This window comes from Nuphar pumila, chromosome 3, assembly GCF_984573655.1.
Source record: "Nuphar pumila chromosome 3, dmNupPumi1.hap1.1, whole genome shotgun sequence".
NCBI lineage: Eukaryota > Viridiplantae > Streptophyta > Magnoliopsida > Nymphaeales > Nymphaeaceae > Nuphar > Nuphar pumila.
The window spans coordinates 122055072-122069712 of NC_143251.1; the positions used below are offsets into that span (position 1 = coordinate 122055072).

A 14641-nucleotide genomic window follows, 5' to 3' on the forward strand; every position below is an offset into this window, starting at 1 on the left:
TGAACCCAAATCTAATAGAATTCACCGTAACTGAAATCGTACCTGAATCCTATAAGGATTACATGAACCATATCCGGTAATTTTTTTTTTTTTAATCTTTTATATATTGAAAAACAGCTGATCTTTCTTGGACTTTGGGTCGGTTCTGGATCTGATCATATATTATTCGGACCTTTCCAGTCTGGCCCGATTCTAATCAGACCTTATTTATCACCAAACCCTGAACCTATAGGGTTTATTACGTCCAAGTCAAACCCAACCCCTCTTACCCCTTTCTCCAAGGGAGTCGTGTTTGGTTAGATATCAGGTCCAAGGTGAGAATAAAACGGTTGAAACAGGAAAAAAAAACTCCTTATATTTATATTTGCATTTATATTTGTAAAATGTTTTAAAACAAAAATAAAGCCACCAAACAAGCAGAAAACAATTAAATAAATATGGTCCAATACTCTAATCACGATGCGGGTCCAAAAAACACCATCTTTAATACCAGCAATGGGTCCATATCCGATATCCAGCTGACTGGATTGCCATTTATTCAAATCCGATATCGCCACTTCCAGATCCAATTAGCGAAAATTGTTGGATCTAGTTTCCGGTTACGATGACATCCGAAATCCAAAGAAACCTCGATCCCATGATCCGAATCCATGCACACGTAACATCAGAGTTGGCAAAAACCGGATTGATCTCCAGAAAGTGCTGTGCACCCATGTGGGCCCCACGTCGCCGTTTCTCGTTAGTTTCCAAAAAATCCGCTACCATCTTTCTAATAAATGACACTTCAAATATTCCAAAACTACCCCTTGTTAAAAAACCAATGACGTCAAAATATTATTAAAGTCATGGATTTTTTCGTCAAAGAAAGAGGGAAAACAGTCATTTTATTATTCCAACCCGTTCCAGAACTACATGCCCAATATATAAGGAAGCCTCGTTCGGAACTCCAACACAGAGCGAGCAAGTGACCTCCTTCTCCTTCTTCTTCTGGAGAGGAGTGCAGAGTGTTCTTCGATTTCTTCTCGATGAGTCTGCTGCAAATCCCTCGAATTCATCTTGGCCTTCCCCTCAATCTTAATCCCATCTCATCGTCTTCCTTGTCGTTCAGAAACTTCGGCATTGCCGATGGAGTTCCTGATGTCATGGTGAAGAACACGAACATGAACAAGAACAAGAAAAAGAGGGTGGTGGTGGTGGCGGCCGTCGCAAGCGAAGACGGATTCACCAGCGGGATCAACCTCAACGCCTACGCGGTCACTCTGGAGAAGCCTTTCGGCATCCGCATCGCGCAATCTGTGGACGGGAGGATCTTCGTCCATGCCCTCAAGAAGGGGGTATGATCTTTGTTTTTCCCATCTTTTTTTAGCCTGCTTTCCTGTTCTTTTGGTTAATGGGTTGCCAGTTCACTCGGTTTTGTTTGGTGGGTAGCTCTGGTTCCGCTGTTTCGATGGTTTCTTCGATGAATTCGTTGTGTGTGGCGGCGCCAATTTCGGTGATACTTTTAAGTTTCTTACAATGTTGGTGTTGCTTTAAAATTTCACTAGCAGATGTGTTACTCACTTGCACACAAAATTACACACACATGGGAAATTCTTATTTTGTGGCCTTGCATCCAACACTTCTCTTGATCCTTCATGCTCAAAGTTGATGGAGTTTTATTACCTGATATCTCTTTTTGTTAGTAGAGAAGCCAGCACAGTGGATAATGATATGAAGTATGTCATAATTATGATTATGATCTCTTGTGACATTTATTAATGTTGCCTTACACTAAGTGTTCCAACTACTAAGTTTCTAAAGAAGATTGTGCTACCAAATATTTCATGGCTTGTTATAACTGTGCTTCAGAAAAATTTCAATGCTTATTCTGTGGTTTATGATGCTATTTCAAGCTCTGGTGACTTTGTTGTTGGAACTATTTTGGTTGAAAATCATAAGCTTATACTGTGGTACTTTTTTTGCAGATTACTCAAATATCAGGTTGATACAGAAGCAATTATGTTTAACTTTTATTGCTACCATTTAACAAAATTTATGAATATTGGTATTTATATTTTACAGGGAAATGCTGAGAAGTCAAAAATGGTCATGGTTGGTGATAGACTAAAGAATGTTGCCGCTGTATCAAATGATAGAGTCATTGAAATTAAGGACTTCAGAGATGCAATGTATGGATTAATCTTTAACTGATTTTCCTTGTTCTAGTAGACCATGATGTGTATATTGGTAGCATAGAAGTTATAAGTTGATGATTATGATGGTGAATTTGTCTTCTTAGTCTTTGCTGCTGTGTTTAAAATGACAGGTTAATGACTTGAATTGAACTTTATACCTTTTCTATACCTTTATCATTTAAGCTTATATATATATATATATATATATATATATATATATATATATATATATATATATATATATATATATAGAGAGAGAGAGAGAGAGAGAGAGAGAGAGAGAGAGAGAGAGAGAGAGAGAGAGAGAGAGAGAGAGAGAGAGAGCTACCAGATAGAAAGCGTGCCAACCCTACCCACTAAGAAATTTTTAGGTGTTTTTTCGAAATTCTGACCTTACAGATGTGTTCAGCATGAAATTTGTCTTCTTAGTCTTTGCTGCAGTGTTTAAAATGACAGGTTAATGACTTGATTTGAACTTTATACCTTTATCATTTAAGCTAATTGCATTAGCTTATATATATATATATATATATATATATATATATATATATATATATATATATATATATATATATATATATATATAGAGAGAGAGAGAGAGAGAGAGAGAGAGAGAGAGAGAGAGAGAGAGAGAGAGAGAGAGAGACCTATCAGATAGAAAAAGTGCCAACCCTACCCACTAAGAATTTTTTAGGTGTTTTTTTAAAATTCTGACCTTACAGATGTGTTCAGCATGATTGATTTACTAGTAATTAACACTTGGATCATGCATTTGGATGAAAAAAATGGTATTTTAAGCCTAAAAAATTTATGAAAATTGTAGACCATTGATTTTTGAACCTTATAAAAACCTATTCATGCATCAGAATCAAATGATCCAAGTGTCAATTTCCAGTAAATCAATCATGCTGAACTCATCTGTAAGGTCAGAATTTTGAAAAAACACTGAAAATTGACAGTCCCAATCCATCGGTTACCATTTGGTAGGGATGTGTATATATATATATATATATATATATATATATATATATATATATATATATATATATATAGAGAGAGAGAGAGAGAGAGAGAGAGAGAGAGAGAGAGAGAGACCTACCAGATAGAAAGCGTGCCAACCCTACCCATTAAGAAATTTTTAGGTGTTTTTTCGAAATTCTGACCTTATAGATGTGTTCAGCATGAAATTTGTCTTCTTAGTCTTTGCTGCAGTGTTTAAAATGACAGGTTAATGACTTGATTTGAACTTTATACCTTTATCATTTAAGCTAATTGCATTAGCTTATATATATATATATATATATATATATATATATATATATATATATATATATATATATATATATATATATAGAGAGAGAGAGAGAGAGAGAGAGAGAGAGAGAGAGAGAGAGAGAGAGAGAGAGAGAGAGAGCTACCAGATAGAAAGCGTGTCAACCCTACCCACTAAGAAATTTTAGGTGTTTTTTCGAAATTCTGACCTTACAGATGTGTTCAGCATGAAATTTGTCTTCTTAGTCTTTGCTGCAGTGTTTAAAATGACAGGTTAATGACTTGATTTGAACTTTATACCTTTATCATTTAAGCTAATTGCATTAGCTTATATATATATATATATATATATATATATATATATATATATATAGAGAGAGAGAGAGAGAGAGAGAGAGAGAGAGAGAGAGAGAGAGAGAGAGAGATGGAAACCTATCAGATAGAAAACGTGCCAACCCTACCCACTAAGAATTTTTTAGGTGTTTTTTTAAAATTCTGACCTTACAGATGTGTTCAGCATGATTGATTTACTAGAAATTAACACTTGGATCATGCATTTGGATGAAAAAATGGTATTTTAAGCCTCAAACATTTATGAAAATTGTAGACCATTGATTTTTGAACCTTATAAAAACCTATTCATGCATCAAAATCAAATGATCCAAGTGTCAATTTCCAGTAAATCAATCATGCTGAACTCATCTGTAAGGTCAGAATTTTGAAAAAACACTGAAAATTGACAGTCCCAATCCATCGGTTACCATTTGGTAGGGATGTGTGTGTGTGTATATATATATATATATATATATATATATATATATATATATATATATATAGAGAGAGAGAGAGAGAGAGAGAGAGAGAGAGAGAGAGAGAGACTAGTGCAACAACGTGCAAGTGCACTTGATCAAGAAAAGAGCAGGAAGTGATGATCTACCAACTGAAAAATGGCATCAAAGGGCAGGATTTCAGGTAACCCATGTTAAATCAGGGCTGCACCACCATAGAAGTTGAAGAATAAGAGAGGAAAAGAGCGAGCAAGAAAAGAAGGGGCTGCACAAATCCCTAGGCATGTTTCCCAATGTGGGACGTGTGGGATGAATCCTCCTTTTAATAATCTATATCTGATTTGGTCCTGGTCCTGGGTGTGGGTGTGGGTGTGGGTGTGAATGTGGGTGTGGGTGTGGGTGTGGGTGTGGGTGCGGGTGCGGGTGTGGGTGCGGGTACGGGTACGAGTACGGAGGGTACAACACGACAATTCCAAAAAAATGTGGGTACGAGGACATGACTATATATATATATTAAATATCACATAAATATAAAATAAATTGAATATAATCTAAATATATATGCTATATCTAAAATATATATATACTGAAAATATGAAGTTATAAACTGAAAATATAATTATAAATTAAATACAAACTTGTATGTACATAGGGTAAAATGGCGTGTCCAGGTGTATACACAGGGATACACGTGTACGAAGGGTAAAATGGAGTGTTCGTTTATCATAGAGTACAATATTACCCCTTTCTTTAATATACAACATAACATTTAAATGAGAGATAATATTGGAAACATAAAGTAATCATAAAATACATAAGAACACGTGAATCTGGATCTAGATCCAACTCAAACCATGCACGAGATGCCTGTTTCAAACCATAGATGGCCTTTTTTAAATGAAGAAATGTGGTCTGAGTATCTGCTTCGGGGTACCCGTGTGGATCTTCCATATATACTTCTTCATGTAATTTTTCATAAAGGAATGCATTTTTGACATCCATTTAGCTAAGACTCCATCCATATGTAAGTTGCAAGTGATAGAACAACACAAATTGTACCCATTCTCACAATAAGACTAAATGTCTCATCAAAATTAAGGCCATGCTCTTGGGTGCATCCTTTCACCACTAGCCTTGCTTTATATCACTCAATGCTTCCATCTGCCCTGTATTTAATTTTGTAGACTCATCGGCAGCCAACTATGTTTTATTTGCAGGTCTGGTCACTGTTTCCCAAGTGCCACATTCATGAAGATCAGAAATCTCCTCATTCATGGCTTCAATCCATATAGGATCATGTCTTGATAAAATTTAGGCTCCTAACCATAGTCAATGGACATGGCAAAAACTTGAAACTCAACAGAAAAAGAGTCATAGCTTACCCATTGCTGAAGTGGATGCTGAACTCTGAGAGACCTTTTAAGCTGATCCATTTGTGGAATATTGGCTGATTCATCTGCAACATGTGAGGAAGATTCTAGTAAAGTAGGTGCATCATGAACAATCGGTTCATTAATAACTGATTGATGATGTCTGTGCTAGACCTTCGGATAATATTGAAAAACATCCTTGGATGTTGGCTGATCAGCTGCTGCAACTGCCGTATTTGATTCAGAAATTTTATTTTCTGCATTGCATTCAGCCTGTTCTATGGCAGTTCTTGCTGATACCATGTGAAGACTGCAGCTTCGGTCCGCGTGCCCTGTTACACAAAGAAAGAAGAGAAGAAAGAAAACATAAGAAAACATAATAGGAGGCAATAGAGGTCATACCGTGTGGGACGTCACCTATTTCTTATATTCATTGACAATCATGTGAAAAATTGCATATCTGACCTTTGTGAATAAAAAATTATTACAATAGACTACAACAGATGAAAGTAGACAAAAATACCCCTTCACTTAATGAGTCCTAAGAGGACATCCCTTTCACAAGCCATCCAAAAGAGGGTTGGAACCTCTGCATTTGGGAATCATAATGTGATCTTGTCAAGGATTCGCCAAACCGGAAGCACGAAGCAACCTAGTGAGAGGTTGGAGTGAAGACTCACTAATTAGGACCTTCATTGCTGGTCTCAAAAGAGATATTGTGATTGTGGTATAGGCAGCTAGACCCACTTGTCTAGTCCAATGCTATGAACTATCAAGGTTGACCGAGCAAAAGCAAGTCTACTTGAGTTTTAAGTGGAGCCTACCGGGTCCTTGGGATATCTTTTCGCAATGTTTTAAAATTATTTATTTGTAAAAAAAAATTATGCAAAATTTTCAAGGGTCAGTTTGGGGTCGTTACAGTTGTGAATATCGTTAAGGTGTAGTGAGGTGTAAGACCCTCTCATGAAGTGAGGCGTAAGGCATAAGCTTCACAAAAAATATAAAAAAAATTAACCAAATAAAAAAATAAAAATAAAGATGCATCATTTGTGTACTATTAATGAATAATTGGATATTAAGTGGAGAATCTAAACTAAATTATAAAAAAAAATTCATGCAAAGACTACAACGCAATAATTTAACTGATCCAACAAATATGTGACTATTTAACTAAGGAACAAGAGACAATCAGTGTAAATACAACATAAAGAAATAAATGTGTGAATTGTGAAGTAAAACTAATAAAATTTCAGCAACTAGAGTTATTAAACATAACAATTAATGCACTTTTGCATCATTATAAGAAGAAAAAGAAGGAGAAGGAGGAGAAGAAGAACAAAAGGAGAATAAGAAGATCGAAAGGAGAAGAAGAAGAAGAAGGAAGAAGAAGAAAGAGGAGAAGAAGAACATCGGTAAGAAGAAGAAGAAGAAGAAGAAGAAGAAGAAGAAGAAGAAGAAGAAGAAGAAGAAGAAGAAGAAGAAGAACATCGGTAAGAAGAAGAAGAAGAAGAAGAAGAAGAAGAAGAAGAGAGAGAGAGGAGTGTTCTATCGGGCCTCCCACTTTTTCTTTCACAAAGAACATTTGTGGTGTGTGTCTCATCCTCGAGACACACCTCATGTTGCCTTACGCAACATTGGTGCGCCTTGAGGCACCAAAGGCCGCGCCTCACCTTGAGGCACACTTTTAACAACACTGCACATGAGAAATGAACTAGAAAACACATGGGAAATGTTTCAGAAAACAAAAATAAAATATGTATCCCTCAAAAGGGAAACACATGGGAAATGTGGGGAAACACATGGGAAACAATTTCCCATAGTGTGGGAAATGTGTTTCCCAGAGCATGGGAAACACGTTTCCCAAACATTTTGGAAACACATTGTTTCTTTTTTCCGAAATGGTTTCCTGAGAAACACATTTCTCACTTATAGTGTTTCTGCTATGTCACATGGGTGCGGGTGCGGGGGTGCGGCACTTTAAAAAAACTTGGGTGCGGCAAAAAAAAAAAAAAATATATATATATATATATATATATATATATATATATATATATATATATATATATATATATATATATATATATATATATAAACAAAAACAACAACTACGCCTTCATCCCAAAACAATTGGGGTCAGCGATATGAACCAAAAAAGAAATTCATTTTGGGTCTTCCACATGAATCCTTTTCCTCCAATCATTTCTATCCAATGCCATGTCCTCGGTGAGGTTCAAAGCATTCATATCCTTTCCTATCATCTCCATCCAAGTCTTCCTAGGCCTACCCCGACCTCTTTTAACTAATATATTTTCCCATTTCTCCAACCTTCTAACTGGAGCATCATTAGGCCTTCGCCGAATATGTCCAAACCACCGTAAACGATTCTCTCGCATCTTATTTTCAATGGGTGCAACACCTACCTTCTTACGTATCTCCTCGTTCCGAATCTTATCTTTTATTGTATTTCCACACATCCATCTAAGCATCCGCATCTCAGCTACACTCATTTTTTGAATATGATGTCTTTTGGCAGCCCAACATTCCGTACCATATAGTAAAGCGGGTCTAATAGTCGTCCTATAAAACTTTCCCTTCAACCGCAATGGCATTCTACGATCGCACAACACTCCCGTTGCACTTTTCCATTTCATCCACCCAACCTTTATCCTATGATTTACATCACCATCAATTTCTCCATACTTATGAATGATGGATCCCAAATATTTGAAATAATCATTCACCTGTATTTCTTGCTCACCAAGCTTCACTACACTACTTCGTTGCTTACTAAACCGACATTCCATATATTCATTCTTAATCTTACTCAACTTAAAACCTCTAGCTTCCAATGTCTGTCTCCATAATTCTAACTTAGCATTAACCCCAGCTCTAGACTCATCAATCAAAACAATATCATCAGCAAACAACATACACCACGGTACATTTTCTTGAATTGATCTCGTAAGCTCATCCATCACTATCGCAAATAGGAAAGGGCTTAGAGCAGATCCTTGATGTAACCCAACCGTTATCGGAAAATTGGTTGTCACTCCTCCACAAGTGCGGACATTGGTTACTACTCCTTCATACATATCTTTAATTATACTAATGTACTTGAGAGAAACACCTTTCTTCATCATTGTCCACCAGAGAACGTCCCTAGGTACTCTATCGTATGCCTTCTCTAAATCAATAAAAACCATATGCAAATTTTTGTTCCTCTCTCTATATCTTTCAATAAGTTGTCTAAGAAGATGTATAGCTTCCATAGTTGATCTTCCAGGCATAAAACCAAATTGATTCTCCGATATCATGACAACCTTCCTCAACCTAGACTCAATCACCCTCTCCCACAGTTTCATAGTATGACTCATGAGTTTTATACCACGATAGTTTGTGCAATCTTGTATATCACCCTTATTCTTATATAAAGGCACCAAAGTACTCTTCCTCCACTCATTAGGCATCTTATTTGTTCGCCAAATCAAGTTAAAAAGATTTGTCAACCATTCTAAACCTTTCTCTCCCAAGCATTTCCAAGCCTCGATAGGTATACCATCTGGGCCAACTGCCCTTCTTGATTTCATTTTCTTCAAAGCCTCTGCAATTTCTTTCTTTTGAATCTTGCGCATGAAGTCACGATTTATCTCATGAAAAGGAATAGAGAAGTCTCCAAGATCTTGAGCATGACTATCATTAAATAGCTTATCAAAATAATCTTTTCATCTCTCCTTAATCTCCTCATCTTTGACTAAAACCCTTTGTGCTTCATCTTTGATACATCTAACCCTTTGTATATATATATATATATAATTTGTGCAGGGGAGTGGTTGAGCCCCCTCCCTGCTCCCAATTTGTGAAGGGGAGGGGTCGAGCTGATGAGTTGTGGAGCCTGATTCAGAGTTTTTGCCCTTTCAAAAAGGGGGGTCCGGGGGCTCCATCTTTTTTTTTTTAATAAAAAAATTGGACACAAATGACCCTGGGTGCAGTCAACGCACCCAGGGTCGGGTTGACTGCACCGGGTGCCGCACGTGCACCCGCGTCGCATCGCATCGACGCGGGTGCGGCACCCGGTTTGCCGAGTCCCTGTGACATAGGGTAACCCTGGTTGTAGCTGATTGTTGAAGGTCGAGGGATTCTCGTCATGTAGAAAGCATTGGTTTTTGCTTCAAGATATTGGTGTTTCCTTTCATATTCTGTATAATCAGTGGAAATATACACTCTAAAAAAATTGGTAGCCTATGATCCTGCCTTTATTTTAAATTATACATCTCATGTTGATCGTTCTTTTTCTTCTTTGGATCTTTTGTCACCAAATCACCTTTGAATAAACAGCTGTTTTCTTAATTTACTTTATTCCTTAGTTAATTGTGGCTGATTGTTGTTGGTCAGCCAGGGGATTCTCTTGTCATGTAGAAAGTATTGGCTTTTGCTTCAAGATATCGGTGTTTCCTTTCATATTCTGTATAATCAGTGTCACTGGAAAAATCTGTAGCCTATGATCCTGCCTTTATTTTAAATTATACATCTCATGCTGATCATTCTTTTTCTTCTTTGGATCTTTGGCACCAAATCAACTTCCAATCTTTGAAGAAACAGAATCTTGAGAGTTGGAAATTGATTTTGTACACAAATTCATTGTCAAATTAGTCCATAGGTGGGTAGTTTTTGCTTTCTCAAGTTTCCAAATCTGTAGCTGGCAGACCATAATGTGTTCTACTTTGTTAAAAAGGTGAACTAATATTTTCTGGAACATCAATTGGGACAAAAGTTCATCACAGTGCAGGTATTATATGTTGTAGTACATGGATTCAAATGACCAATAATTGTTTTCTCAAAAAAGAGAAAAGAAGAAAGACCAATAGTTGTCTCAGTGAAGAGGATAAGATGGTTGGATTTGACTTTTCATAATCTTCAAGTCTTCTGGGAATGTGAAAGGATTTACTTGATGTATTTTTATGCAGGTGTTTTGAAAATTCTAGACAGCAAAGATTTTTATACTACTAGTAGTACAGTAATTCTAAATGGATTTGACTAAAATATTTTAATTTCAGTTTTGCAGGTCCATTTGATACCTGTAGATTTTGTTCCTATTGGTAAAATGCTCACTGTGCTGTGGATGGTGCTTTTCACCTTTTTTTGGGTATACGTTGCAGTCCTCTGCTTGGTTGTGGATAGTTCATTGAAAAGTATGCTATGAAATTGAATGCTATAAAGTATTGTTTTCTTGCATTCTTCAAACATAACTTGAAATAATTTGCTGGTTAAAAGTATTCAATACTTCAAATTTTGTCATTGCTTTTGAGACTGACAAGTAAATTAGATATCTTGTGCTTCTCTGCAATCTGGTGTGCAGCTATGTGCTTTTGTATTGCTTCTCACAAGTAAATGAGAAAAGCATGTTTAAGTTTAATTGTGCATTTACTTGGATATTTTTTTATTTTTCACAATAGCAACACATCACGTTTGTATCTAATGTTTATTCAGGGAATTTCTGAAGGTTAAAAATGGTTCTTTTAGAGTTGTCCTTGAGAGGCCCTTTTCCCCCTTTCCTATCAATCAGTTACATTCTTTGAGTGATTTTGAAGTCTCATACAATAGAGGTAGGGTTCCTTTTGTTACCTGGAACAAGAATATATTAGCATCAAATCTTAGTTCATCATCTGAAGAGGAGGGAAATTCTGGCTTTGCATTATTTTCACCAAAGTACTTGAAACCAAAAGGCTGGAACCTTCTACTCATGGAAAGTACTGCTGCTCTAAACTCTGAGATACTCAACAGCAAAAGTGCTGAAGCCTATAAGAGACCTTCCATTGAACTGATAGATATATTTTCTGAAGAGGAATCTGGCGAGGGTGAATGGCGCTATGGAAGCTTTCCGTTGGAGGAATATATCAAGGCCCTTGATCGATCTGAAGGGGAATTAATCTATAATCACTTTCTTGGCATGCATTATGGCAAGGTGCAGATCAGTCATCTTTGAACATCATATTTACAGTGATGAAAGTTAAGTGCATGCATAAATATGTTAAGGTTTTGTTGGGTTTTCATAATGTAATTCTTTTTCGTGTATGTTTGATCCTTTGACCCTTGGCAAGGTAGATCATTGTAATGAAATACAAAATAGCAATAGGATGCCTCTTATGGGGCTTTACAAACACACTAAAGTGTGCACAAACAATGACCACTTATGTGTCAAAATTCAAATACAAGAACACAATCACAAACCCACAAATGAATATAAATCTTTATTGAGAACACTTGCTTAAGACACGCATAAATACAAGAGGGGTTTATCCCCTATATATACACCACACATACACGAAAGAACCTTGGGACCATCCCCAACGGCTAGAAATAGAGGACTTTTGACAACTTACCATAGCTAAATAAATAAGAAAAACAAAAAATAAAATACTATTGTGCCCCTAATGGACACAGCCTATTATGTTGCTTTGAAAAGACTAAAATACCCCTAATTGGTATTTTCTATTACAACACTGAAAATATTATGGACTATATATATATGTATATATGTACAATGTTGAATAAATAAATATATATGTATGTGAATACATAGATATATATATATGTACAACTTAACAATCATATCTTCACAACGTTACAGGTTTTCTTCCCCAGTTTGTCTATGGATCTGTTTCATTCTTTGATGTGACATTGATAAATTTCTAGTTTAATGTACAAAAACATAGGCCTATGTCCATGATGGTAAAAATACAGCAAATTGATAGTAAGAATGGATGCAATATTGAGTTAGATTTTTTTTTTGGAGGAATATATTGAAAAAGGCATTTAACCATTGCAAAAAAGAACGATACAAATCATATGGACTATATACTCTTTATGTACTGAAGATGCATCAAATGCTATTGTAAGTTGAATCATGGATAGCAGGAACTCTTGTTTGGTATTTTTTTTAATGGGAAATTCCTTCAAAGTGAAGTAAGCCAGCATTGCTGTAATTAAATCATTAGATTGATTGACATGTTATCCACATGAAATGCTTCCTCCAACATGTAAGCTACAAAGTTAGAGTAACAAAAAACTGATTATCAAACTGTAAAGCATTCGAACATGAGGGGTGTATCACATCTTTTTATGAAATACAGTGGCCTCAGAGTACTAGTATATGGTTTTCTGTATAACAAAGAACTATTGTGTATTCAAGGTGTTGCATGGTATTAGCTTTCCTACTCATTAAATGGTGAGGAAAATTCTTTTAGTGGTTGTGGATAAACAATGACAGTTTATTCTTTCAGCATTCATCAAATGGAGTTGCATGGTCATAATCCTTTGGGAGCTTGCAGTTGCTCTTGATATGTAGACATTAGAGCAAATAACATACTTTTGACAAAGACTTTACCAAACTTTGCAGCTCCAGAAATGTTCTAGGCTTCTAGCCAATGATTTGATCAGTGATGTTCTTATCAATCCATTCCTTGATGCCCGGGGAGTTCCTTCTTGGATTTTGAGTTTCATGCTTTTTCTGGGTTGGTCTTGCTTCAGAAATTTGATAAATGAGTATTCATACTTGTGTTTTTTGCTTATTTATTGATGTTGAATTATTTGGTTGTTCATTGCTATATGTTTGTTGGTTTATTAGTTGTTCGTTATTAGTTATTACTATTTAATATGTTTTAGTAGTCTACCTCTAGGTCTATGTTACCGCGACATGGCACTTAGGGTGCCGTACCCGTGTCGACACACGGGTACGTGTACCTGGACACGGCATTTGCTGTGTCCTATATTGTATATTATATTTTCAATATATAATATATATTTTAGATATATAATATATATTTTCAGTATATATTTTAGATATATAATATATATTTTCAGTATATATTTTAGATATATAATATATATTTTTCAGTATATATTTAGCTGTGTCCCCGTACCCACAGTTTTTAGAATTGTTGTACACACGCACTGAAACGCCTCAAAAATCCAAGACTTGTAACTTTTAGAATAATTTAGAAAGCTTTTGAAATCATATGATTATCAGAGTTTAAATAGTAATTCAGCGGAAAATGATATTTTTCAAAACAAGTCAATGGACCTTGAGCGCATTATAGCGTAAACTTTCTTTTGTCGAATTTCACATAACCATTGAAATCAAATGGTTTCATAATGCAATTTCAATAATTGAGAATTTGTACATCAGATTTGCAACTCATTATATTTATTAAAACAAAAAAGAAGTTTAGTATAACAACTTTAGTAACTCAAGGTTTAATTAAAAGAGAATTTTTGAAACACTTTATACCAAATTTACCAACATGTCCTCAGGAGCGAAACGTCAGGGAAAGAGTTTCATCTTGATCTCATCACATCATCGTGTCATCGCAAGCTGCATCACCTGCCCATAAATGTGCCAGTTTTACGAAAAACTGGTAGGTACACAAGAGAGTCAATATAGAATTGAAATATGCAATTAAAACAAGTTATGAGTTATATTTAGCAGGTGCAATAGACTATGCAAATGAGTAAGCATTTCTAACATGAACATTTGAATATGTAAACAAATGAAGGTTCAGAGAATTTTACGGCAAGTAACTACCTAACTCATAAGGTGCAAGCAATTGCACCACAAGCAGTTTAGAAGTTGCACACGGTAAGCGATCATACAATAATAGTTATACTAATCACAAGCTGTAAGCAACTAATAAGACAGACAACTCCATTAGCCCTAGTTATAAACAGTTCATGGATTTCGAGCTGTAAGCAGTCACATTGACAAGCCAAGATAGTTCGACCAAGTAGTAAAGTATGTCATAGGTATCATATTGCAACTAGCATAATGCTATTATCATAAGCATTTAACTAGCATGAGCAACCAGTTATTACTAACAAGAAACTAGTGTAACGCTACAATAAGCGTGCATAATTCAACGAGTAGAATACTGAACTAAACAAGCAAGTCATGTCACAACATGCATATCTCGATAATGTAAATAGTTTATCTTATGTTTCGATATTAGCTGGCCAGGCGGGTACGCACAAGACACGAAACGTA

At 35.7% G+C, this 14641-nt stretch overlaps 1 protein-coding gene across 1 annotated transcript; it reads left to right on the forward strand.

Annotated features, from left to right (window-relative positions):
- The first annotated feature begins 1113 nt into the window (after positions 1-1113).
- LOC149843558 (phosphoglucan phosphatase LSF1, chloroplastic-like) lies at positions 1114-11879 on the forward strand. Its single transcript, XM_089999900.1, has 3 exons — positions 1114-1334; positions 2062-2168; positions 11092-11879. Exons 1-3 carry the CDS (start codon positions 1143-1145, stop codon positions 11585-11587), a joined length of 795 nt encoding a protein of 264 aa, XP_089856026.1. The 5' UTR covers positions 1114-1142; the 3' UTR covers positions 11588-11879.
- The last annotated feature ends 2762 nt before the right edge of the window (positions 11880-14641 follow it).

Excerpts from the sequence above, each read along its gene's own strand:
- LOC149843558 (XM_089999900.1), top strand. The coding sequence starts at position 1,143 with ATGGTGAAGAACACGAACATGAACAAGAACAAGAAAAAGAGGGTGGTG. Across the intron at positions 1,335-2,061 it reads TCCATGCCCTCAAGAAGGGG|GGAAATGCTGAGAAGTCAAA; the intron begins GTATGATCTTTG and ends TATATTTTACAG. Across the intron at positions 2,169-11,091 it reads AAGGACTTCAGAGATGCAAT|GGAATTTCTGAAGGTTAAAA; the intron begins GTATGGATTAAT and ends ATGTTTATTCAG.